This window comes from Hyperolius riggenbachi, chromosome 10, assembly GCF_040937935.1.
Source record: "Hyperolius riggenbachi isolate aHypRig1 chromosome 10, aHypRig1.pri, whole genome shotgun sequence".
Lineage (NCBI taxonomy): Eukaryota > Metazoa > Chordata > Amphibia > Anura > Hyperoliidae > Hyperolius > Hyperolius riggenbachi.
Genome location: NC_090655.1, coordinates 5,219,726 through 5,246,694, shown reverse-complemented (window position 1 = coordinate 5,246,694; position 26,969 = coordinate 5,219,726). Strand labels below are relative to the sequence as shown.

The 26,969-nt window shown below is 48.7% G+C and overlaps 1 protein-coding gene across 5 annotated transcripts in view; it reads right to left on the bottom strand.

Moving 5' to 3' along the window:
- Positions 1-26,969, bottom strand: part of ZMAT4 (zinc finger matrin-type 4) — a 761,540-nt gene that overhangs the window by 388,818 nt on the left and 345,753 nt on the right. For all 5 annotated transcript variants that reach the window (XM_068255194.1, XM_068255195.1, XM_068255191.1 and 2 more), the window contains exon 4: positions 14,188-14,347. In XM_068255194.1, coding sequence (XP_068111295.1) covers positions 14,188-14,347 — 160 coding nt within the window. The remainder of the gene's footprint in view (positions 1-14,187; positions 14,348-26,969) is intronic.

Sequence of the window (26,969 nt, the reverse complement as noted above, 5' to 3'; positions counted from 1 at the left end):
TACAGCCAGACAGGACTATAGAACTAATATCAGGGGTGACAGAACATTCCGCTCCAGGAATCTGATTCCAGGTCTTGTCCCGGCTCTGCAGGTGTCGCAGGTCACAGGCTAGTGACACAGCAACCCATTGACCTCTGTAGAGCTGCTGGGATAGGGGCGTGTCTTGCTCCCTCTATCTGAATTAGCCTTTCCGCAAGGATCCAGTACAGATTAATGACCCCAAGTGCTCATGTCTGCGTTTAAAATGCATACACTTATAATAAGCATTTCTTTTTTATCTAAGGTGTACTTATACATACATGAAATGTTTTGCTTCAAAGAGAATCAGTAACCAAGGATTAAAGGAGAATTGTAGTGAGAAGAATATGGAGGCTGCCATATTGATTTCCTTTTAAGCAATACCAGTTGCCTGGCTATCCTGCTGAGCTATTTGCCTGCCGTGGTGTCTGAATTGCACCAGAAACAAGCATACAGCTAATCTTGTCAGATCTGACAATAATGTCAGAAACACCTGATCTGCTGCATGCTTGTTCAGGGGCTATGGCTAATAGTATTAGAGGCAGAGGATCAGCAGGGCTGCCAGGCAACTGGTATTTCTTAAAAGGAAATAAATATGGCAGCCTCCATATCCCTCTCTCTTCAGTTCCCCTTTAAACTTCATCCCAATCAGTAGCTGATACCCTCTTTCCCATGAGAAACCTTTTCCTTTTCACAAACAGACCATTATGGGGCGCTGTATGGCTGAGATTGTGGTAAAACCCCTCCCACAGTGTGTTGTCAGGACCATGGTTCTGACATCACACTGTGGGAGCCTTGTTGCATTGTGGGAAATAACAGTGGTTTCCAACTGCCAAAAAAGCAAGCAGCATCTCCTTCCACAGACATCACCTACCAGCAGTAAAAATGTCACCATGTGATAAATGTCAGAATGTAAATCAGGGAGTGGAAAGATTTTACAATGGGCAAACACTGACTAAATCATTTATACATAATTATTGTAAAAATAAAGCACTTTTGTTCATTACATTATTTTCACTGGAGTTCCTTTTTAAAGCAAACCTTTGGAGAAACAAAAAAAATAAAGTAAGTTAAAAGTTATTTTTTCTCCACTTTTTTTTTTTGCAAAAGTGCTCTTTTAATTGTACTGGAATCAGAGGTGGATTGCATAGGCGGTACTTACCAAAAAAAAAAAAAAAACACAAAAAAAAACAGATGTAATTACTGTATCTCGAGAAGCAAAGAGTTTTCAGAGTTTTATGCACAACTCACCTTTCCATTTTACTAAATAAATGGAGCAAAGTGTGGCATGTCGCTCCTGCTCAGCGTTGCATCTTGTGCAAATAATGACCCCTCTTTAAATGAACTGAACCAGCGGAATGTTCCAGCGCCGTTCGTCTTGCAGGAAATTTGTGAGAAAATCTTTACAGACCCGAATCAGCTCCAGTTATTTGCGAGAGAGTAAACTATCGAGTGCTGGCGGCCAAACGCTCGGCGTATTGAAGGCAGAGAGCTGTAATCGCCGGACGCATTGTTCAAACGCTTCACTGCGCCAGTAAAATACACAACGAAAGCGTCTGTACTTCCCAAAAAAGCCAGACCCCATTGATTTTCACAGTAAGAGCATCGCTCAGCGCAGAATGCGGGAACATTAACTATGTGAGGATCAGAGACGCTCTCTACATCTCGACGAGCCGACCGCCATTCTGTACGCAGTCACATGTTCAGCTCTACAGACCACCAGGAGCGACGGCAAACATTCCTTCACACTGTTCACCATCATTCTGTGCAACGAGGGCTGCTGTTGTGTGTGAGATGGAGTATCAGATGCACAAGAGCAGGATCATCCGCCAGGCAACCTAAGCAGGTGCCTAGGGCGTACTCATGTCAAGGGGCACACCTGCCACCTTCTCTGACCTCTCTCCACTTCAGCTTACTGAAAAGACCACACGGAGGCCCCAAATCCACTACCTTGCCTAGGGCCACGTTACGGAGGCGGGGCACACAGGAGAGGTGGGCCACGTTACGGAGGCGGGGCACACAGGACAGGTGGCCTACAGAAACAAAAAGTATACAAAAATTATCCTCACCACTAGCACCAAAACTTCTCTTCTCATTGGCCAGATCAGAGGTTGTTTGGCCACACCCACTCCAGAGGTCTGAATTGTTGGAATGAGAAGTAACCATTGAGCCACGCCCCCTCCCAAATCTGTGATTCGATGTGCATTTAAAGTGAGCATTGAGTGAAAAAAAAAACTGATAAGATAAAAAAAAGTGTTATCTTTCTTTCTACTCCTAAAATGACTTTTCGATATACCACAATTTTATGTATTGTTTAAAGAATACCCGAGGTGACGTGACATGATGAGATAGACATGTGAATGTACAGTGCCTAGCGGACTAATAACTATGCTGTGCTCCTTTTTTCTTTCTCTACCTGAAAGAGTTAAATATCAGGTACGTAAGTGGCTGACTCAGTCCTGACTCAGACAGGAAGTGACTACAGTGTGACTCTCACGGATAAGAAATTCCAACTATAAAACACTTTCCTAGCAGAGAATGGCTTCTGAGAGAAGGACAGAGATAAAAAGGGTCAATAGTTCATAGATTTTAGCTCTAGCATACTTCAATGAATGTGTCATTGAGCAAAAACAATAAAACAGCAAAAACTTAAAAAGTACATTTAACCACCCTGGCGTTCTATTAAGATCGCCAGGGCGGCTGCGGGAGGGTTTTTTTTAAATGAAAAAAAAAAACTATTTCATGCAGCCAACTGAAAGTTGGCTGCATGAAAGCCCACTAGATGGCGCTCCGGAGGCGTTCTTCCGATCGCCTCCGGCAGCCAGAAGTAACACGGAAGGCCGCAATGAGCAGCCTTCCGTGTTTGGCTTCTCCTGTCGCCATGGCGACGAGCGGAGTGACGTCATGGACGTCAGCCGACGTCCTGACGTCAGCCGCCTCCGATCCAGCCCTTAGCGCTGGCCGGAACTATTTGTTCCGGCTGCGCAGGGCTCAGGCGGCTGGGGGGACCCTCTTTCGCCGCTCCTCGCGGCGGATCGCCGCAGAGCGGCGGCGATCGGGCAGCACACGCAGCTGGCAAAGTGCCGGCTGCGTGTGCTGCTCTTTATTTGAGCAAAATCGGCCCAGCAGGGCCTGAGCGGCAGCCTCCGGCGGTGATGGACGAGCTGAGCTCGTCCATACCGCTAAGATGGTTAAGCATCAAATAAAACTGTGGAATATCTTAAAAAGTCATTTTAAGAGAAGCAAGATAGATACAATCGTTTATTTAATTAGTTTATTTTGATCTACCCCTGCTCTCAAAAGCCGTTGTCTGCCTGGTGTTTTATGGCTGTTAATTCATTATCAGTGAGGGACGCTGTAGTGCGACTGGGTACCAACTGGAGAAGAACTGTCAGTTGCATAGCTGATTAACACTTTTAGGCAAAAGAAGAAGAAAAGGAACACTCTCATCCTGTCCCTTGTCACTTAAAGCGGACCGGAAATCAGAACGTCATCTCTGATCTAAGAGATAAGCAACAGCATAATAATCTTCAAAGAAAAACATTTCTTTGTTACAGCTGATTGAAATCCTGCAATAAATCTGCAGTGTGTCCACTTCCTGCTTTCATGGAAACAGACATAGGTTTAACATCCTGTGTTTACAAATTAGCAGTTCTGCCCTGAAAAAGCTGAGAAATCAAATTACAACTTGTGATTAGGCACAGATGAGGGGGAATTACACAGGCTAAAGGCTCATACACACATCAGATAAAAGTCTTTGGAAAATATAAGATCACAGACCAATTTTACCGCCTTCCATGTAGTATGAGAGCCATACTCTACACCATGGGTCCCCAACCTGGGGGCCGCGGCCCCCTGGGGGTCCTTGGGCAGATTTCTGGGGGGCTGCGGCTTCTCCCTTTCCCCCCGCGGCCGCCGCTCCTGTTACCTTATGAGCGGGTGGCCGCTTCCTTCCTTATATTCCTCCAGCCGCGGCTCTCCTCTGCGCAGCATGTCGTATTACAGCAGCGCTTCCTGCGCGGCTGCTGTAAGGAACCAAGGGAGCCGGGACAGCGGTTCCCATAGTAACGGTGATGCGTATCGCCGCTACAGGAAGCCGCACCTCCTTCCCTCCTTACAGCAGCCGCGCAGGAAGCGCTGCTGTAATACGACATGCTGCGAAGAGGAGAGCCGCGGCTGGAGGAATATAAGGAAGGAAGCGGACGCCCGCTCATAAGGTAACAGGAGCGGCGGTCGCGCGGGGGGAGAGGGCACCTCTGCTAGCTACACTGGGGCAGCTATACTGGGGTAATTACTGGGTACACTGGGCTAACTGTACTAGCTATAGTGTGGTAACTGTACTTGCTATACTGGGGTAACTATACTACCTAACTAATTATACTGAGGCAACTATAGTCCTTATACAGGGGCAACTGTGTTAGCTACCTATACTGGGGGCAACTATACCTAGATACCTACTTACCTATATACTACACTCAAAATCAGGTAAAAGAGAGGGGGCTGCCGCCACTAACCACGCCCCCTCCCCCCGAGGGGCCCCAGAGAAAAGTTTGGTCGGGATAGTGGGCCCCGGGCTTAAAAAGGTTGGGGACCCCTGTTTATTCTATGGAGCTGAACTCCCCATCAGATAGAAATCTTTGCAAGATGCTGCACACACAGATGCTGTACACATTCAACAGATCAGTATCTGCAAAAGATCTGTTCCTGCAAATTGCATTCATAGTCTATGAGATCTGCAGATCCTCATACACACCTTGTTTAACAGACATTCATCTGCAGATCAGACAATCATCTGCAGATCTGAAAATCCATCTGGATCTGATCTGCAGATGAATGTCTGTTAAGGTGGCCATACACTGGCCCGATTCCCGGCCGTTTCGACAGCAGATTCGATCCTGGGATCGAATCTGCTGCCAATCGTTCGCGGTAAACGCCGCCGACGATCCGATTTCCTCCCGAAATCGGATCGGTCCGTCGATCGCGCCGTGCGGGAAATTACCCTCGATCGCCCGCGGGTAAAGTGCGCGTCGCTAGCGGCGGCCGATCCGATGAAAAATACATTACCTGATGCAGGCTCCCGGGCGTCTTCTCCGCATCTTCTCAGCGCTGCACCCGCTCCATCCCGGCGCTTCCTGGGTCACTGCAGTGACCCAGTAAGTTCAAATAGAGGGCGCTCTATTTGAACTTCCTGGTCACGGAGTGACACAGGAAGCGCCGAGATGGAGCAAGAACAGAGCGGTGCAGCGTGGAGAAGATGCCCGGGAGCCAGCCTCAGGTAATGTATGCGCGTGGGGAGGACAGGCGGCAGGAGCAGCTGAACAGATTGTGATCGGTTTCAGGCTGAAATCGATTCACAATCTGTTTGCAGTAAAGGCAGCCATACGATCCCTATCTGATCAGATTCGATCAGATAGGGATCTGTCAGCTGGTCGATCTGATGGCACATCGACCAGTGTATGGCTGCCTTTAAACAAGGTGTGTATGATGATCTGCAGATATCATAGACTATGAATGCAATTTGCAGGAACGGATCTTTTGCAGGAACGGATTTTTGTCAGGAACAGATCTTTTGCAGATACTAATCTTTTGTGTCTGTACAGCATCTGTTTGTGCAGCATCTTGCAAAGATTTCTGTCTGATGGGGAGTTCAGCTCCATAGAATAGACTGTGTAGGTGTGGCTCTCATACTACATGGAAGGGGGTAAGATTTCTGTCTGATGGGGAGTGCAGCTCCATAGAATAGACTGTGTAGGTGTGGCTCTCATACTACATGGAAGGGGGTAAGATCTCTGTCTGATGGGGAGTGCAGCTCCATAGAATAGACTGTGTAGGTATGGCTCTCATACTACATGGAAGGGGGTAAGATTACTGTCTGATGGGGAGTGCAGCTCCATAGAATAGACTGTGTAGAGTATGGCTCTCATACTACATGGAAGGGGGTAAGATTTCTGTCTGATGGGGAGTGCAGCTCCATAGAATAGACTGTGTAGGTGTGGCTCTCATACTACATGGAAGGGGGTAAGATCTCTGTCTGATGGGGAGTGCAGCTCCATAGAATAGACTGTGTAGGTATGGCTCTCATACTACATGGAAGGGGGTAAGATTACTGTCTGATGGGGAGTGCAGCTCCATAGAATAGACTGTGTAGAGTATGGCTCTCATACTACATGAAAGGGGGTAAGATTTCTGTCTGATGGGGAGTGCAGCTCCATAGAATAGACTGTGTAGGTATGGCTCTCATACTACATGGAAGGGGGTAAGATTACTGTCTGATGGGGAGTTCAGCTCCATAGAATAGACTGTGTAGAGTATGGCTCTCATACTACATGAAAGGGGGTAAGATTTCTGTCTGATGGGGAGTGCAGCTCCATAGAATAGACTGTGTAGGTATGGCTCTCATACTACATGGAAGGGGGTAAGATTACTGTCTGATGGGGAGTGCAGCTCCATAGAATAGACTGTGTAGAGTATGGCTCTCATACTACATGAAAGGGGGTAAGATTTCTGTCTGATGGGGAGTGCAGCTCCATAGAATAGACTGTGTAGGTATGGCTCTCATACTACATGGAAGGGGGTAAGATGTCTGTCTGATGGGGAGTGCAGCTCCATAGAATAGACTGTGTAGGTATGGCTCTCATACTACATGGAAGGGGGTAAGATTACTGTCTGATGGGGAGTGCAGCTCCATAGAATAGACTGTGTAGAGTATGGCTCTCATACTACATGGAAGGGGGTAAGATTTCTGTCTGATGGGGAGCTCAGCTCCATAGAATAGACTGTGTAGGTGTGGCTCTCATACTACATGGAAGGGGGTAAGATTTCTATCTGATAAGGAGTTCAGCTCCATAGAATAGTCTGTGTAGGTGTGGCTCTCATACTACATGGAAGGGGGTAAGATCTCTGTCTGATGGGGAGTGCAGCTCCATAGAATAGACTGTGTAGGTGTGGCTCTCATACTACATGGAAGGGGGTAAGATCTCTGTCTGATGGGGAGTGCAGCTCCATAGAATAGACTGTAGGTGTGGCTCTCATACTACATGGAAGGGGGTAAGATTTCTGTCTGATGGGGATATCAGCTCCATAGAATAGACTGTGTAGGTGTGGCTCTCATACTACATGGAAGGGGGTAAGATTTCTGTCTGATGGGGAGTGCAGCTCCATAGAATAGACTGTGTAGAGTATGGCTCTCATACTACATGAAGGGTGGTAAGATTGGTCTGTGATCTTTCATTTTCCAAAGACTTTTATCTGATGTGTGTACCCACCTTAAACTCTCTAAATACATACAGGGTGGATTTCTCTACATTTTCCTTCTGTCCTGTGCAAGAGTTCAGGTCCAGGTTAAGGTTCCCCTTAAGCCTGTGGAGGGAGAGGCAGGCGGGGCAGTAATATGAAAAGTTCCACAAGCAAAGTTTGTATACACTTGCGCTCTACAGTATAGTGTTGGCCCTTTAAATGTACCCTCGGTGCAGCTCTTTTTTGCTGGATGGAGCCAGTCACTAGTAAAAACAGAAGGGTAGGGGGAGACAGAGAGCGCTCCAATGGTGCATTACCAAAAATGTATCTAATCAACACGCAACAATAGGTGCACTTACAATATATAAAATGATACTGCGCCTTGCATGGCCCGTCAGTAGGTCGCCTCAGTACATTCCAGCCTGGCCAGGGCTGGAGGTGTGGATGGAGTCACACGAGAGCGTCCTTCTGCGGGGAGCGGTGCGCAGTGGCTGCTGTCTGACGTCACTACCGGTTTCGGCGTAGGTCCACGCCTTCCTCAGGTGCAAGACCAAGTAACCCTGTAATGTGTATGCATGGAACGCTGCAAGACTGAGGAACCCTGTAATGTGTATGCATGAAACGCTGCAAGGCCGAGGAACCCTGTAATGTGTATGCATGGAACACGGAAAGACCGAGGAACCCTGTAATGTGTATGCATGGAACACGGAAAGACCGAGGAACCCTGTAATGTGTATGCATGGAACGCTGCAAGGCCGAGAAACCCTGTAATGTGTATGAATGGAAGGCTGCAAGACCGAGAAACCCTGTAATGTGTATGCATGGAACGCTGCAAGGCCGAGAAACCCTGTAATGTGTATGCATGGAACGCTGCAAGACTGAGGAACCCTGTAATGTGTATGCATGGAACGCTGCAAGACCAAGGAACCCTGTAATGTGTATGCATGGAACGCTGTAAGACCGAGGAACCCTGTAATGTGTATGCATGGAGCGCTGCAAGACCCAGGAACCCTGTAATGTGTATGCATGGAACGCAGCAAGACCGAGGAACCCTGTAATGTGTATGCATGGAACGCTGCAAGACTGAGGAACCCTGTAATGTGTATGCATGGAACGCTGCAAGACTGAGGAACCCTGTAATGTGTATGCATGGAACGCTGCAAGACCCAGGAACCCTGTAATGTGTATGCATGGAACGCAGCAAGACCGAGGAACCCTGTAATGTGTATGCATGGAACGCTGCAAGACTGAGGAACCCTGTAATGTGTATGCATGGAACGCTGCAAAACTGAGGAACCCTGTAATGTGTATGCATGGAACGCTGCAAGACCAAGGAACCCTGTAATGTGTATGCATGGAGCGCTGCAAGACCCAGGAACCCTGTAATGTGTATGCATGGAACGCAGCAAGGCCGAGAAACCCTGTAATGTGTATGCATGGAACGCTGCAAGACTGAGTAACCCTGTAATGTGTATGCATGGAACGCTGCAAGACTGAGGAACCCTGTAATGTGTATGCATGGAGCACTGCAAGGCCGAGGAACCCTGTAATGTGTATGCATGGAACGCTGCAAGACCGAGGAACCCTGTAATGTGTATGCATGGAACGCTGCAAGACCGAGGAACCCTGTAATGTGTATGCATGGAACGCTGCAAGGCCGAGAAACCCTGTAATGTGTATGCATGGAGCGCTGCAAGGCCGAGGAACCCTGTAATGTGTATGCATGGAGCGCTGCAAGGCCGAGAAACCCTGTAATGTGTATGCATGGAGCGCTGCAAGGCCGAGGAACCCTGTAATGTGTATGCATGGAGCGCTGCAAGGCCGAGGAACCCTGTAATGTGTATGCATGGAGCGCTGCAAGGCCGAGGAACCCTGTAATGTGTATGCATGGAGCGCTGCAAGGCCGAGGAACCCTGTAATGTGTATGCATGGAGCGCTGCAAGACGGAGGAACCCTGTAATGTGTATGCATGGAACGCTGCAAGACTGAGGAACCCTGTAATGTGTATGCATGGAACGCAGCAAGACCGAGAAACCCTGTAATGTGTATGCATGGAACGCTGCAAGACTGAGGAACCCTGTAATGTGTATGCATGGAACGCTGCAAGACTGAGGAACCCTGTAATGTGTATGCATGGAACGCAGCAAGACCGAGAAACCCTGTAATGTGTATGCATGGAACGCTGCAAGACCGAGGAACCCTGTAATGTGTATGCATGGAACGCTGCATGGCCGAGGAACCCTGTAATGTGTATCTGCATGGAACGCTGCAAGACCAAGGAACCCTGTAATGTGTATGAATGGAACGCTGCAAGACCGAGGAATCCTGTAATGTGTATGAATGGAATGTGGCAAGACTGAGGAACCCTGTAATGTGTATGCATGGAACGCTGCAAGACCGAGGAATCCTGTAATGTGTATGAATGGAATGTGGCAAGACCGAGGAACCCTGTAATGTGTATGCATGAAACACTGCAAGACTGAGGAACCCTGTAATGTGTATGCATGGAACGCTGCAAGGCCGAGGAACCCTGTAATGTGTATGCATGGAACGCTGCAAGACCGAGGAACGCTGTAATGTGTATGCATGGAACGCTGCAAGACCGAGGAACCCTGTAATGTGTATCTGCATCTAATGCTGCAAGATCGAGGAATCCTGTAATGTGTATGAATGGAATGTGGCAAGACCGAGGAACCCTGTAATGTGTATGCATGGAACACTGCAAGACTGAGGAACCCTGTAATGTGTATGCATGGAACGCTGCAAGACTGAGGAACCCTGTAATGTGTATGCATGGAACGCCGCAAGGCCGAGAAACCCTGTAATGTGTATCTGCATGGAACACGGAAAGACCGAGGAACCCTGTAATGTGTATGCATGGAACGCTGTAAGACCGAGGAACCCTGTAATGTGTATGAATGGAATGTTGCAAGACAGAGTAACCCTGTAATGTGTATACATGGAACGCTGCAATACTGAGTAACCCTGTTACTATGGAGATGGTCAATGAGATGCAAAGAACTCCAGCTTGCATGCAAATATAATGCAAAACTGTGTACAGCTTTAGTAATGAGCTAAATTATCATCAAGAAGGGCAGTCGATTGGCCCAATTCCAAACTGCATACAATTTGCCCCCAGTTTGCATGCAAGCCAGATAGGGATATAAAGGGTGCCATATTTATTTCCTTTTAAACAATACCAGTTGCCTGGCTGTCCTACTGATCTTTGTGGCATCAGCAGTGTCTGAATCACACACCTGAAACAAGCATGCAGCTAATCCAGTCACACTTCAGTCGCCTGATCTGCTGCATGCTTGTTCAGGTGCTACGGCTGAAAATATTAGAGGCCGAGGATCAGCAGGATAGCCAGTGAATGAGCATTGTTAAAAAGGAAATAAACCATGTGACCAGACCACATCAAAAACCACATAAATAGACCACGGACCACAACACAAACCATGTGGCCAGATAAACAATAAACCAGCCACATGACTAGACCACACTACAAACCACGTGGCCAGATCACACTACAAACCACGTGGCCAGATCACACTACAAACCACGTGGCCAGATCACACTACAAACCACGTGGCCAGATCACACTACAAACCACGTGGCCAGATCACACTACAAACCACGTGGCCAGATCACACTACAAGCCACGTGGCCAAAACACACTACAAGCCACACCACAAACCACGTGGCCATTCTAACCCCCTCTCCTCATGAAGCACAGCACACCTGGACCGTACACAGAGCGGCTCTTCAAGCACAATCAGCACTCGCCCTGAGTAGAGGAAGTCCTGCTCTCACCTGCTCCGTGGCAATGTTACACGTGGCAGATGGTATCCACAAGTTTCCAGCTTCACAGGTGCTGGTAGATTTCAGTTCCTGTCTCAGGAAGGCGATATAGAACTTTGCCTAGTTTTTAAGCAGGGCACTTTTCTGGTTCCTTTAAGCTCTTCACAAAAATCCTACCAGTTCTGGGTCAATGTGACTAAGGGCTCGTTTCCACTATTGCGGTGCGTAATCGCCTGGATTCCACCGCTGATGAAATCGCATGCGGATGCGATTGCCCATGCGTTTTTTTGTCGCGAATCCGCATAGGTGAGGGTATATGCGATATGTGTGTATATGTCACTGCCTGTGTGAATTTACATTGGTACCTATGAGAAATCGCAGCAAAAAACACATGGGGTAACCGCATGCGATTTCCCTATTAAATGCATTGCATGCGATTCGCATGCATTCCACTCGCAGGCGAATTCTGCGGCTCATTTGTGCGTTTTTTCACCACAAAAAAAAACGCACCTCAACAACGCTACAGTGGAAACAGGCCCATCCACTTGCATTACATGTGCGAATCCGCATGCGTTGGATGCATGCGGATTCGCGATAGTGGAAACGAGCCCTTACCTGAGTAGTCTACAACACCTTCACCTCGCATGCTCTAAACCAGGGGTAGGGAAGCTATGGCTCGGGAGGCAGATGTGGCTCTTTTGATGGCTGCATCTGGCTCAGACAAATCAGTAGGGTTGAGTCACATAGCTACACGGCTCAAGCAGCACAGCTCAGTGTGACAGTGCAAGTAAGATTTTCAGAGTCAGCACACTACTGCTGTAGCATGCACTACTAACTTGCTCGCGCTACCCCAAAACTAACGGCTGCTCCAATTGTCTCACTATTGATCCTGTGAGGTCCAGTGACTTTGTAGGACGAGAGCCCTGCATTTTGATTGGCCCAATAGGCTGCCTGTCACTTGACAAGCAGCCTATTGGGCCAAAGTGCAGGGATCTCATCCTACTAAGTGAATCAACCCCCAAGTCAGCTAGCTAATTGTACACGCTGTTAGTCGGTATTTCTCCTGTCTGGCTCTCGGGGAAATTGCTGATGTTGCTGAAACCCAAGAGAAGCTGAAGACGTGTCTGACACTGCCACTGCCTGGCAGATCAACTGTATACACATCACCATGGCAACAGGGACGTAAGCCCTACTGTCCAAGTTTGAAACATATTGTTTGGCTCTCACGGAATTACATTTTAAAATATGTGGCGTTTATGGCTCTCTCAGACAAAAAGGTTCCTGACTCCTGGCCTACAGTAACACCAGATCCATCCATGGCTGGCCCTGATGAAGGCAAAAACTGACAGAACCGGCCTGCTAGAAAGCGGACTATAAAACTACCAAGCTGTCTGCAGTCATGGATGAACGTCTAGCTATAGAAATGAATAAAGGAATCTTTTGCATAATCGCTCATAGATCTGGAACTGTGAATTAAAGGACAACTGAGAGGGATATGGAGGCTGCCATATGTATTTCCTGTTAAACAATACCGGTTGCCTGGCAGTCCTGCTGGTCTTTTGGCTGTAGTGGTATCTGAATAACAGAAACAAGCATGCAGCTAATCTTGTCAGATCTGACAGTAATGTCGGAAAAGCCTGATCTGCATATGCTTGTTCAGGGGCTATGGCTAAATGTATTAGAGGCAGAGGATCAGCAGGGCTGCCAGGCAACTGGTATTGCTTAACCACCCTGGCGTTCTATTAAGATCGCCAGGGCAGCTGCGGGAGGGTTTTTTTTAAATAAAAAAAAAACTATTTCATGCAGCCAACTGAAAGTTGGCTGCATGAAAGCCCGCTAGAGGGCGCTCCGGAGGCGTTCTTCCGATCGCCTCCGGCGCCCAGAATAAACAAGGAAGGCCGCAATGAGCGGCCTTCCTTGTTTTGCTTAGATCGTCGCCATAGCGACGAGCGGAGTCACGTCATGGACGTCAGCCGACGTCCTGACGTCAGCCGCCTCCGATCCAGCCCTTAGCGCTGGCCGGAACTTTTTGTTCCGGCTACGCTGGGCTCAGGCGGCTGGGGGGACCCTCTTTCACCGCTGCTCGCGGCGGATCGCCTCAGAGCGGCGGCGATCAGGCAGCACACGCGGCTGGCAAAGTGCCGGCTGCGTGTGCTGCACTTTATTTGATGAAAATCGGCCCAGCAGGGCCTGAGCGGCAGCCTCCGGCGGTGATGGACGAGCTGAGCTCGTCCATACCGCCAGGCTGGTTAAAAGGAAATAAACATGGCAGCCTCCATATAACTCTCTCTTCATTGGTCCTTTAAGGAGATGACTTTTTGCTGATGTGTACCTGAACACTTGCGAATACCTTGTTTAATGAGGACAAAATTATACCGGACAATGAATACAATACTATTTGTAAAGTGTTTTCTCACACGGGACTCAAAGCGCATAGCTAAGTCTCAGATCAATACAGGGTTGCTGGTTGGACGGTGTTAAAGAGGAAATAGTCAGGTGTTCATAAATGCTGGACTAAACAGGGGGCTTTTCAGTTTTGGCTTTTGAAATGCTTCCAGGGATGGAGATGTCCTGATTGGGTGTGGAAGGGAGTTCCAAAGTGTAGGGGCAGCATGACAGAAGGCTCTGTCTTCTCCAAAGGTTGCAAGGTGGACACTGAGGATGACCAAGTTCTTAGGACCTTATGATCTAAGATTGAATGGGGGGGGGGGGGGGGTGATGCAACAAGTCCTTCAGGTATCCGAGGCCCTGATTGTGGAAGGATTTGAATATCAATAAGCATCAACAGATTCCAATGTCCAAGCAGCAAGCAGTTCAGACAGGAAGGTACAAAGCTGAGGCGAGAGAGGGGGATATGATTCTCCAGCTCTCGTTCATGTAAGAATATAGCAATTCTAACACGTTAGAGACAGAGTGGCCTGGGGCGCAGCGAAGAGGAGGGCGGGACATTCACAAGTGATTAGAACCTCCCATTACTGAGAATTCGTGCAGAACACAATTATGGAAAGTGGGATTAGAGGGGAGTTTTATTCTTGAAGTGGGTTAAGCGTCATTACTGCCTCACAACCTTCCAGTAGCGGCGCCCAATGATTTCAGCGCTCCCCTGCGCAGGTAGAATGCAGCGTCTCTCACCTGTTCGAGCCGGAATGTCTGGCGATTCCCCGAGGACCAGCTTGACTCTCTTGGCGTGAATCTTTCCCTGGTAATGAGATTCAGCGACGATGGCGGACGTGAAGAACATGTTGCAGAGCGTGCAGCACTTGTTTCTATCCACTTCCGTCTCATCGCTTTCCTGGGCGAAAAGATAAAGAAAAACGTTTAATCATCAACTACGGCCAATCAAACGCAAGTCCTAACAAATGGCACTTTAGCTGGGCTCAGCAGGAACTCCAACTAGTTATCAGGTAATCACACACCATACACAAAAACATTCCACTAAACGGCAATTGGATTAAAGCGGGATTGTCACCATAAAAATCAGATTTCAGCAGCAACTGGTCTGAGTGTATTGAGGGCCCATTTCCACTATCGCGAAATCGCATGCGGTTTTCGCATGCAAATTCGCATAGCAATACAAGTGAATGGGACTGTTTCCACTTGTCAGGATTCCTTTGCGGTTTTCTGTGCAGAAAAAAAAAATCGCAAGGCAAAGCCATTAGAATTCGCATACCGCATACCGATATGCGAATCGCATACAATGTATTTAATAGGAAATTTGCATGAGGTTTGTGTAAGCGAATTGAATTCGCATGCGAATTCGCATAGAAACAATGGAAAATCACACCAGCACTGCCATGGTTAAATTCGCATACATCGTCATCCATGCGAATTCGCATGAAAATTCGCATAGACCCGCCTGCGAAATTCGCATCCGCATGCAAATTTTTACCGCGGCGATTCGCACCGCACAAGTGGAAATGCAGCCTTTGTGATAAAGATGCTAATCCTGCATTCAAAACTTTCAAAACTGTTTCTGCTGTTATGGTTTGGAGTTATCACATACTTAAAGGGAAGGTTCAGGGAGGGTGGGTAAAAAATAAAAATCAAATTCCACTTACCTGGGGCTTCCTACAGCCCGTGGCAGGCAGGAGGTGCCCTCGCCGCCGCTCCGCAGGCTCCCGGTGGTCTCCGGTGGCGCGCCCGACCTGGCCAGGCCGGGACTCTTCTGCGCTCCAAGGCCCGGAACTTCTGCGTCCCACGCCGGCGCTCTGACGTCATCGGACGTCCTCCGTGCTCTACTGCGCATGCGCAGTAGTTCTGCGCATGCGCAGTAGAGCACGGAGGACGTCCGATGACGTCAGAGCGCCGGCGTGGGACGCAGAAGTTCCGGGCCTTGGAGCGCAGAAGAGCCCGACCTGGCAGCCGGCCTGGCCAGGTCGGGCGCGCCACCGGAGACCACCGGGAGCCTGCGGAGCGGCGGCGAGGGCACCTCCTGCCTGCCACGGGCTGGAGAAAGCCCCAGGTAAGTGGAATTTGATTTTTATTTTTTACCCACCCTCCCTGAACCTTCCCTTTAAGGAAACACTGGCCCTTTAATAGCCATTGACAAACAGTTGCATGCTGGGGGTTCTTTTTATCTATAATATACATACCTCTCAACTTTTTGAGATGAGAAAGAGAGACACTTAAGCCACACCCAAGCCACACCCCTGATCACGCCCCCGTCACACCCCTAGTCACGCATTCCATACAGATTTCATAAGAAAAATATGTTGTTTTATTATTCAAACCACAGTAGTCCTCTCTATCCTGGTTCATTTTCCTTCATAGTAACATTTTACAATTAGTAATATATCAATTTAAAGGATGAGAATAAAGTTTAGAGCCAAATAAACACTTTTTTTGTAGAGAAAATATATATTTACCTAGAAAGAGGGACAAAGTCCTGAAAGAGGGACAAATGAGGAGGAAAGAGGGACAGGGCTCCCAAAGAGGGACTATCCCTCCGAAATAGGGACAGTTGGGCGCTATGATTATATTCCTCCTCTTCCATTTATTTCCCTGCCAGCTGCTTATCTGAAACATGATCCTCTGCTCACTTGTGTTTACAAGCATGGCTGAGGTTACTCAGCGATTGGAGGAGAAAAGAAAGAAAGTAAAGGGTAGAAATGACATCAGGATTTAGCCTAAAACTGTGGGCAAAAGACATGGCCCCCACCAGGAACAGAATTCTCTTCAGTTACTATATAATATTCACTGAAATAAAAACGTGGACAGTACAATACACGTGTTATGTAAGTAGATCAAGTATTTATCTACTTATATATGTGTTTTTTGTTTCCCTGGCATAGTATGGCTGATCCTACTGCTTTAAGTAAATTGGCTGTACAGAAAAATTAAAACTTTTTTTTATCCCCGGAGCGAGATATCCGATCGAATTTCCTATTTTTATAGATATAAGTGAATCAGGAGTGGCAGATTTTTCTTTTCAATTTTTATGAAAATTGTCTGGCGTAAGATAGATGGTCAGTTTCCTTATTATTGACCCAAGCAATTTCTTCAAAATTTTTAATCTTTTTCATAATTGGGGGGAAATCTGAAAGTGTGTGTGTGAGTTACATTAGTCACATTTTTCAAATGCTACAATCCATCAGAAAAATGTATTGTAATTTTTGAATTGAAAGAAAATATCAGACACTGTATTGTGGGTGGCCACCATAAAGGGGCGCTATGGCAAAATAAATGGAAATTGCATTTGTACATATACTTGTCCCAGAGTAAATGCACCAGAAACTTTTACTTCCTGAGCATCTGCTACTTAAAGAGAAACTCCGACCAAAAATTGAACTATCTTAATCAGTAGCTGATACCCCCTTTTACATGAGAAATCGATTCCTTTTCACAAACAGACCATCAGGGGGCGCTGTATGACTGATATTGTGGTGAAACCCCTCCCACAAGAAAAGTTCAAACTTTTGTCAGTTTCCTGTCTGTGAACCCTGCTGCATTGTGGGAAATAGCTGTTCACAGCTGTTTCCAACTGCCAAAAACCATGCAGCAGCTACTTCCACTGACATCATCACCTGCCAGCTGTAAAATGTTCACTGGAGTTCCTCTTTAAGCTGAATACTCAGCTCGCGACGGAGGAAGACGGATCACTGCGACGTTCTACGGCAACTATCGCTCTTCAATCCCTACTCCTGCCGAAGGGTATGCGCGACGCTACACGACAGTAGCGAACGAGACTAAGCGATCTCGGTACTTTGCGCAGGAGTGGTCAAGGATCGGCTGTGACAGTGATTACAGCCGCGCGCTGCTAAGCGCCTGTACCCACGTCAGGAGATCAGAGGAACGACTGCTCGTCGCTCAAAAAAAAAAAAAAAAATACTGGTCTTCAGGAAAATTGCAAGGTGGGTAAGGGCCTTTACAGTAGCGATTAAAATCTACCAAATCTGAACCTCTTACTGACAGGTTTTGGAGTAATCCATCTCTGTATGGGGGATTCACAAGATTTCTTTTAACGGATTCTAAAGCATTCCTTGAGAGGACCTCCACAAAGATGCTGTGCAGGGCTGCAGGCGGCCTTCTCACACAAGAACTGCCTTGGAAGACAAAAGAAATTGTGAAAATTCCCTATGAGCAGATTAACTAGTCAAAAAACTGTCAGTAAGAGATTCAGAGTTGGTTGATTATAACATCTGCTGTAAGTGACAGCTACATATAAAGTAAAAAAAAATATATAGTAATATATTAATCTGTACAATTAATCAATATAATAATCTGTACATCTTATATGTGTGCCTAAGTATGAATTTTAAATTTTACAGTTTTTCGCTATAGTTCCCCTTTAAAGAGACACTAAAGCGAATGAACTGGTTGTGTAGTACAGATAATTACTAGAACATTAGTAGCAAAGAAAATAGTCTCATTTTTATTTTTAGTTATATAGTGTGTTTTTTATAACCTTGCATCATTCTCTAATATTTGCAGTTTACACACTACTCAGCATTCTAAATGATTTTACAGAGCAGGCCAGTGAACTATTAAACTGTCCTCTGGAGAGAAAAATAAAATACATTGAAACTTGAGATAACAAGCTTCAGTAGACAAAGCTCTCAGCAACTTTGAAAGTCGTGGAGCTCCATGGCTCTTTTGCATAGACAACAACTGGAGTTTCTTAACTCTTACTGTACTGGAAACAATATTAGACTTATATCTCTGCTCCTAATGATTTATTTCTTAGCTGTACTACACATACAAATCATCATCATTTTTTTCCCTCTTCAGTGTGTATTTAAGTCAATCTATTAAAGCAAATTTTAAACTAAAAGTAAATAAATGGATAAAGGATTTTGGAAACAAATCTTTATGACCATTTGCAACTATTTAAAAGCATGAATCAATATTATTATTTAGTATTTATATAACACTGACATCTTCTGCAGCGCTGTACAGAGTATATTATCTTGTCACTAACTGTCCCTCAGAGGAGCTCACAATCTAATCCCTACCAGAGTCCTAGATCTATGTACCGGTATGTATCGTGCAGTGTATGTATCGTAGTCTAGGGCCAATTTTAGGAGGAAGCCAATTAACTTATCTGTATGTTTTTGGGATGTGGGAGGAAACCAGAGGCCCCGGAGGAAACCCACACAGACACGGGGAGAACATACAATCTCCGTGCAGATGTTGACCTGGCTGGGATATGAACCAGGGACCCAGCGCTGCACGGCGAGATCGCTAACCACTACGCCACCGTGCTGGCCATAGCTTTTGACTTCTTTCACATTACCGTTGTGGTGGATCCCATTGCCTTGTCTTGGACACCACGTGTAGTGTCCAGCATAGGCTCATTTTCAGCGTTTCCTTGTCCCCCTAGGAGCCCAAAATGCAATGACCTGATGAAACCCTGGGAACCGATGCTGAAGGAGTTTTGTCTCAGTAGCTGAAAAGCATTTAGTATCTGCTAAACCAGCCGCCGCCAGTAGTCCCGCAGAAGCCCGTCTGAGCCAGCTCTAACTGTGGAGGATACTTGGCCATCAGAGTCATCAAAAGTGAGTCTGAAAAAACAAATCAAAACAGATACTCCCCTAAGGAGAGGGAAGGCTCTGGGTGCTATAGAGCCTTCCCAGTCCTCCTACGGTCCCCGCATTCCAGCGCTGGATACCCCTTTCCAACCCCTCGCCGCGGGAGGCCCGAGCGCTCCCAAAGACAGGCGGTCTTTGCTATTCACCGCTAAAGTCGGCACGTAATTAGGTGTAAATTCATAAGTAATTACAAATGGTAACAATTAACTACGAAATTAATTGCGCGATTCCCCCAAAATGTTACATTATGATTACGATGCATAATACGATGCATATTTACGCATGGGCGCAATTTCTGCTCATCACTACACAGGGGCCCTGAGAAGAGAGGGAGGGTTCTATAGCACCCAGAGCCTGCCCTCTCCTCAACAAAACGGAACATCACCCTGCCGACAAAAAATATGTGGGACCTGCAGACACATTTACTCCACTGACAGGGTAACGATACCAGGTTCACAACAGGAGTACAGAGTACAAGGTACATTTTCCTGTGGGTCCACCAATCTGGTATATCTGATCGTGTGTGCTAAATGCCCCAATGTTATGTACGTAGGAGAAACTGGACAAACTCTGCGCAAACGTATAAATGGACACAGCCACACTATTAATGATACCAAATCTGGACTCCCAGTTGCTACACACTTTCGGTCCAACGGACACAGCATGGATGATCTTCGTGTCACTGCCCTGAAGGGCGGCTTCAAAACGTCAAATGATCGATTAATAGCAGAAACAAAATTTATAAATTGTTTCAAAGCTGTGCAGAAGGGTCTGAATAAGGACAACAACTTTCTATATTGGTATGAGGCTGATGATATTTGAACTTTCTCAGCCTTTATAGCTGAACTTGTGAACTAAGAATTTACGATACCTCTGGGTCAATCCTAATCCCAGGTCTGTGAGCATGGAGTAAACAAGGATTCTTATCTCAGCTAACAACCTCTAACCCCAGGTCGATGGTGTGTGAATTAAGGCATCTTAATGACATGTATTTATGCTTGAAAAAATATCTGTTTTCCCTTTTGATGTTGAATGTATATAAGCTATCTGTACCACCACTTTGCAAACTAACAGGATATAAGCCAGACAAAGGCTGCAAGACCGAAAGCTTGCTTATTTTTATTCATTTTTAGTTAGCCAATAAATGGTATCATCCTGGTTTAAAACGTCTTGCTCCTTAGGTGAGTATCTGTATTTTTCTCTTTTTTTATTCGCTTTAGTCTTCCTTTAATATTGTTGAGAAACAATGAAGTATGTCAGGAGGTTTAATTTGAAAGAGATAAAAAGAGACCGGTAATGTGTGCAACATCCCTGTAAATGAGGACAATCAATACAAATATGAATATCCCGGGAGGACAGAACGCAGCCATAGTCACGTACTCATGGGATATTAATGTTTGTATTGATTGCGCTCATTAGGAGGAACATTGCACAGATTATTGCACGTGGCGACTCTTCTCTACACATCTCTCAGATGAGAACTCTTAGGAATAGACTCTGATAGAACATTCAGTTAAAATGGGTTTTCCTACTTTTATTACCCAGTTATCATATTTGCTTTTGTGCACAAGTATTATTGTCCATTTACAAATTACAAGTTCCCAAAGTACAGTTTATCTGCTCTGAAAACTGCCATTGTAATTTATTGCATAGCTGCTGTATTAATATATTACAATGTATAAAAGCTTGACGGATGAGCTTTTCGTCCCTAGGCCTTCACAAAGACAACCATGGCTACAATTACTAGGTAATGCCCAGTGGTGTTGATCCAGGGATTTTATCTGATTGCCATCTGGAGTCAGGAAGGAATGGTTTCCCTTTTGGGGCTAATTGGACCATGCCTTGTAAGGGTTTTTCGCCTTCCTCTGGATCAGCAGGGATATGTGAGGGTGCAGGCTGGTGTTGTACCTTCCTCTGGATCAGCAGGGATATGTGAGGGTGCAGGCCGGTGTTGTGCATTCCTCTGGATCAGCAGGGATATGTGAGGGAGCAGGCTGGTGTTGTGCCTTCCTCTGGGTCAGCAGGGATATGTGAGGGGGCAGGCTGGTGTTGTGCCTTCCTCTGGATCAGCAGGGATATGTGAGGGTGCAGGCTGGTGTTGTGCCTTCCTCTGGATCAGCAGGGATATGTGAGGGTGCAGGCTGGTGTTGTACCTTCCTCTGGATCAGCAGGGATATGTGAGGGAGCAGGCTGGTGTTGTACCTTCCTCTGGATCAGCAGGGATATGTGAGGGCACAGGCTGGTGTTGTACCTTCCTCTGGGTCAGCAGGGATATGTGAGGGAGCAGGCTGGTGTTGTGCCTTCCTCTGGATCAGCAGGGATATGTGAGGGAGCAGGCTGGTGATGTGCCTTCCTCTGGATCAGCAGGGATATGTGAGGGATCAGGCTGGTGTTGTACCTTCCTCTGGATCAGCAGGGATATGTGAGGGTGCAGGCTGGTGTTGTACCTTCCTCTGGATCAGTAGGGATATGTGAGGGAGCAGGCTGGTGTTGTGCCTTCCTCTGGATCAGCAGGGATATGTGAGGGAGCAGGCTGGTGTTGTGCCTTCCTCTGGATCAGCAGGGATATGTGAGGGTGCAGACTGGTGTTGTGCCCTCCTCTGGATCAGCAGGGATATGTGAGGGTACAGGCTGGTGTTGTGCCTTCCTCTGGATCAGCAGGGATATGCGAGGGTGCAGGCTGGTGTTGTACCTTCCTCTGGATCAGCAGGGATATGTAAAGGTGCAGGCTGGTGTTGTGCCTTCCTCTGGATCAGCAGGGATATGTGAGGGTGCAGGCTGGTGTTGTGCCTTCCTCTGGATCAGCAGGGATATGTGAGGGTGCAGGCTGGTGTTGTGCCTTCCTCTGGATCAGCAGGGATATGTGAGGGTGCAGGCTAGTGTTGTGCCTTCCTCTGGATCAGCAGGGATATGTGAGGGTGCAGGCTGGTGTTGTACCTTCCTCTGGATCAGCAGGGATATGTGAGGGGGCAGGCTGGTGTTGTACCTTCCTCTGGATCAGCAGGGATATGTGAGGGTGCAGGCTGGTGTTGTACCTTCTTCTGGATCAGCAGGGATATGTGAGGAAGCAGGCTGGTGTTGTGCCTTCCTCTGGATCAGCAGGGATATGTGAAGGTGCAGGCTGGTGTTGTGCCTTCCTCTGGATCAGCAGGGATATGTGAGGGAGCAGGCTGGTAGAGTGCCTTCCTCTGGATCAGCAGGGATATGTGAGGGTGCAGGCTGGTGTTTTGCCTTCCTCTGGATCAGCAGGGATATGTGAAGGCGCAGGCTGGTGTTTTGCCTTCCTCTGGATCAGCAGGGATATGTGAGGGTGCAGGCTGGTGTTGTGCCTTCCTCTGGATCAGCAGGGATATGTGAGGGAGCAGGCTGGTTTTGTGCCTTCCTCTGGATCAGCAGGGATATGTGAGGGTGCAGGCTGGTGTGCCTTCCTCTGGATCAGCAGGGATATGTGAGGGAGCAGGCTGGTGTTGTACCTTCCTCTGGATCAGCAGGGATATGTGAGGGTGCAGGCTGGTGCTGTGCCTTCCTCTGGATCAGCAGGGATATGTGAGGGAGCAGGCTGGTGTTGTACCTTCCTCTGGATTAGCAGGGATATGTGAGGGAGCAGGCTGGTGTTGTGCCTTTCTCTGGATCAGTAGGGATATGTGAGGGAGCAGGCTGGTGATGTGCCTTCCTCTGGATCAGCAGGGATATGTGAGGGTGCAGGCTGGTGTTGTGCCTTCCTCTGGATCAGCAGGGAGATGTGAGGGAGCAGGGTGGTGTTGTACCTTCCTCTGGATCAGCAGGGATATGTGAGGGTGCAGGCTGGTGTTGTGCCTTCCTCTGGATCAGCAGGGATATGTGAGGGAACAGGCAGGTGTTGTGCCTTCCTCTGGATCAGCAGGGATATGTGAGGGAGCAGGCTGGTGTTGTGCCTTCCTCTGGATCAGCAGGGATATGTGAGGGAGCAGGCTGGTGTTGTGCCTTCCTCTGGATCAGCAGGGATATGTGAGGGAACAGGCAGGTGTTGTGCCTTCCTCTGGATCAGCAGGGATATGTGAGGGTGCAGGCTGGTGTTGTGCCTTCCTCTGGATCAGCAGGGATATGTGAGGGAGCAGGGTGGTGTTGTACCTTCCTCTGGATCAGCAGAGATATGTGAGGGTGCAGGCTGGTGTTGTGCCTTCCTCTGGATCAGCAGGGATATGTGAGGGAGCAGGCTGGTGTTGTGCCTTCCTCTGGATCAGCAGGGATATGTGAGGGTGCAGGCTGGTGTTGTACCTTCCTCTGGATCAGCAGGGATATGTGAAGGAGCAGGCTGGTGTTGTGCCTTCCTCTGGATCAGCAGGGATATGTGAGGGAACAGGCAGGTGTTGTGCCTTCCTCTGGATCAGCAGGGATATGTGAGGGTGCAGGCTGGTGTTGTGCCTACCTCTGGATCTGCAGGGATATGTGAGGGTGCAGGCTGGTGTTTTGCCTTCCTCTGGATCAGCAGGGATATGTGAAGGCGCAGGCTGGTGTTTTGCCTTCCTCTGGATCAGCAGGGATATGTGAGGGTGCAGGCTGGTGTTGTGCCTTCCTCTGGATCAGCAGGGATATGTGAGGGAGCAGGCTGGTTTTGTGCCTTCCTCTGGATCAGCAGGGATATGTGAGGGTGCAGGCTGGTGTGCCTTCCTCTGGATCAGCAGGGATATGTGAGGGAGCAGGCTGGTGTTGTACCTTCCTCTGGATCAGCAGGGATATGTGAGGGTGCAGGCTGGTGCTGTGCCTTCCTCTGGATCAGCAGGGATATGTGAGGGAGCAGGCTGGTGTTGTACCTTCCTCTGGATTAGCAGGGATATGTGAGGGAGCAGGCTGGTGTTGTGCCTTTCTCTGGATCAGTAGGGATATGTGAGGGAGCAGGCTGGTGATGTGCCTTCCTCTGGATCAGCAGGGATATGTGAGGGTGCAGGCTGGTGTTGTGCCTTCCTCTGGATCAGCAGGGAGATGTGAGGGAGCAGGGTGGTGTTGTACCTTCCTCTGGATCAGCAGGGATATGTGAGGGTGCAGGCTGGTGTTGTGCCTTCCTCTGGATCAGCAGGGATATGTGAGGGAACAGGCAGGTGTTGTGCCTTCCTCTGGATCAGCAGGGATATGTGAGGGAGCAGGCTGGTGTTGTGCCTTCCTCTGGATCAGCAGGGATATGTGAGGGAGCAGGCTGGTGTTGTGCCTTCCTCTGGATCAGCAGGGATATGTGAGGGAACAGGCAGGTGTTGTGCCTTCCTCTGGATCAGCAGGGATATGTGAGGGTGCAGGCTGGTGTTGTGCCTTCCTCTGGATCAGCAGGGATATGTGAGGGAGCAGGGTGGTGTTGTACCTTCCTCTGGATCAGCAGAGATATGTGAGGGTGCAGGCTGGTGTTGTGCCTTCCTCTGGATCAGCAGGGATATGTGAGGGAGCAGGCTGGTGTTGTGCCTTCCTCTGGATCAGCAGGGATATGTGAGGGTGCAGGCTGGTGTTGTACCTTCCTCTGGATCAGCAGGGATATGTGAAGGAGCAGGCTGGTGTTGTGCCTTCCTCTGGATCAGCAGGGATATGTGAGGGAACAGGCAGGTGTTGTGCCTTCCTCTGGATCAGCAGGGATATGTGAGGGTGCAGGCTGGTGTTGTGCCTACCTCTGGATCTGCAGGGATATGTGAGGGTGCAGGCTGGTGTTGTGCCTTCCTCTGGATCAGCAGGAATATGTGAGGGTGCAGGCTGGTGTTGTGCCTTCCTCTGGATCAGCAGGGATATGTGAGGGAGCAGGCTGGTGTTGTACCTTCCTCTGGATCAGCAGGGATATGTGAGGGAGCAGGCTGGTGTTGTGCCTTCCTCTGGATCAGCAGGGATATGTGAGGGTGCAGGCTGGTGTTGTGCCTTCCTCTGGATCAGCAGGGATATGTGAGGGTGCAGGCTGGTGTTGTGCCTTCCTCTGGATCAGCAGGGATATGTGAGGGTGCAGGCTGGTGTTGTGCCTTCCTCTGGATCAGCAGGGATATGTGAGGGTGCAGGCTGGTTTTGTACCTTCCTCTGGATCAGCAAGGATATGTGAAGGAGCAGGCTGGTGTTGTGCCTTCCTCTGGATCAGCAGGGATATGTGAGGGAACAGGCAGGTGTTGTGCCTTCCTCTGGATCAGCAGGGATATGTGAGGGTGCAGGCTGGTGTTGTGCCTTCCTCTGGATCAGCAGGGATATGTGAGGGTGCAGGCTGGTGTTGTGCCTTCCTCTGGATCAGCAGGGAGATGTGAGGGTGCAGGCTAGTGTTGTGCCTTCCTCTGGATCAGCAGGGATATGTGAGGGGGCAGGCTGGTGTTGTGCCTTCCTCTGGATCAGCAGGGATATGTGAGGGTGCAGGCTGGTGTTGTGCCTTCCTCTGGATCAGCAGGGATATGTGAGGGTGCAGGCTAGTGTTGTGCCTTCCTCTGGATCAGCAGGGATATGTGAGGGTGGAGGCTGGTGTTGTGCCTTCCTCTGGATCAGCAGGGATATGTGAGGGTGCAGGCTGGTGTTGTGCCTTCCTCTGGATCAGCAGGGATATGTGAGGGGGCAGGCTGGTGTTGTGCCTTCCTCTGGATCAGCAGGAATATGTGAGGGTGCAGGCTGGTGTTGTGCCTTCCTCTGGATCAGCAGGGATATGTGAGGGAGCAGGCTGGTGTTGTACCTTCCTCTGGATCAGCAGGGATATGTGAGGGAGCAGGCTGGTGTTGTGCCTTCCTCTGGATCAGCAGGGATATGTGAGGGTGCAGGCTGGTGTTGTGCCTTCCTCTGGATCAGCAGGGATATGTGAGGGTGCAGGCTGGTGTTGTGCCTTCCTCTGGATCAGCAGGGATATGTTAGGGTGCAGGCTGGTGTTGTGCCTTCCTCTGGATCAGCAGGGATATGTGAGGGAGCAGGCCGGTGTTGTGCCTTCCTCTGGATCAGCAGTGACATGTGAGGGAGCAGGCTGGTGCTGTGCCTTCCTCTGGATCAGCAGGGATATGTGAGGGAGCAGGCTGGTGATGTACCTTCCTCTGGATCAGCAGGGATATGTGAGGGAGCAGGCTGGTGTTGTGCCTTCCTCTGGATCAGCAGGGATATGTGAGGGGGCAGGCTGGTGTTGTGCCTTCCTCTGGATCAGCAGGGATATGTGAGGGTGCAGGCTGGTGTTGTGCCTTCCTCTGGATCAGCAGGGATATGTGAGGGGGCAGGCTGGTGTTGTGCCTTCCTCTGGATCAGCAGGGATATGTGAGGGTGCAGGCTGGTGTTGTGCCTTCCTCTGGATCAGCAGGGATATGTGAGGGTGCAGGCTAGTGTTGTGCCTTCCTCTGGATCAGCAGGGATATGTGAGGGGGCAGGCTGGTGTTGTGCCTTCCTCTGGATCAGCAGGGATATGTGAGGGTGCAGGCTGGTGTTGTGCCTTCCTCTGGATCAGCAGGGATATGTGAGGGTGCAGGCTAGTGTTGTGCCTTCCTCTGGATCAGCAGGTATATGTGAGGGTGCAGGCTGGTGTTGTGCCTTCCTCTGGATCAGCAGGGATATGTGAGGGAGCAGGCTGGTGTTGTGCCTTCCTCTGGATCAGCAGGGATATGTGAGGGAGCAGGCTGGTGTTGTGCCTTCCTCTGGATCAGCAGGGATATGTGAGGGAGCAGGCTGGTGTTGTGCCTTCCTCTGGATCAACAGGGATATTGTAACGTCTGAAACTGTGGCTGCTGCGGATGCGCAGGATAGATCCGCAGCCGCCTTTGTTCCTTGTTCACAGGCCTTATCCGTCCCGGCGGCGTCCAGCACGCCGGAAACGGCATTGTCTCTGGCTCATAGGGTCTCTGTATCGTGCAGGCGCACGCACGGAGACAGGACCTTTATGCTGGAAGAAGGCGCGTCAGCTGACCGGTCGGCTGACGTCAGGAGTGACTC